We start from the raw sequence: 421 nt of genomic DNA, 5'->3' as shown, positions 1-421 counted from the left end.
GCCCGTGGCCCCGTCCCCGCCGCCCTCCAGCTTCTTCCTGTTGAGCTTGAAGGAGCCGTTGGCGCCAGTGCCCTTGACCTGCAGCAGCGTGTCGTTCTGCACTAGCGCCTTGATGGAGTACTTCAGGTAGGTGCGCCCGTTCTGCTGATCGAACCACGCCACCTTCTTGGCCTCGTTGTAGATCTTGGCCAGCGAGGAGCCGTTGCGCTCGCCCAGCTTGCGGATGGTCTCCACCACCAGCTGGCTGTACTTGCCCGGCTGGTTCTTCTTCTTGTTATTCTTTCTCTTCTTCGACGGCGATAACGAGGAGCCGCCGGCTTTCGTCTTCTTAGAGGCCGCTTTCTTCTCGGCGGAGATCGGCGCCTCCTCCGCCTCGGTCAGGGGCAGATCGGCTTCTTCCAGTTCCACCGACATGGTGCCG

The 421-nt window shown here is 61.8% G+C and overlaps 1 protein-coding gene across 1 annotated transcript; it reads right to left on the bottom strand.

Moving 5' to 3' along the window:
• Positions 1-3: 3 nt before the first annotated feature.
• On the bottom strand, positions 4-415 carry LOC104916528 (histone H1x; the record flags this gene model as incomplete). Its single annotated transcript, XM_010727566.1, has 1 exon — positions 4-415. A coding segment is annotated over exon 1 (411 nt), but the record flags the coding sequence as incomplete, so codon positions are not given.
• Positions 416-421: the final 6 nt, after the last annotated feature.

This window comes from Meleagris gallopavo, unplaced genomic scaffold (assembly GCF_000146605.3).
Source record: "Meleagris gallopavo isolate NT-WF06-2002-E0010 breed Aviagen turkey brand Nicholas breeding stock unplaced genomic scaffold, Turkey_5.1 ChrUn_random_7180001912903, whole genome shotgun sequence".
In the NCBI taxonomy this organism is placed as follows: Eukaryota; Metazoa; Chordata; class Aves; order Galliformes; family Phasianidae; genus Meleagris; species Meleagris gallopavo.
The sequence above is the reverse complement of the archived record's forward strand: the minus strand, read 5'-3'. Positions and strand labels throughout refer to the sequence as shown.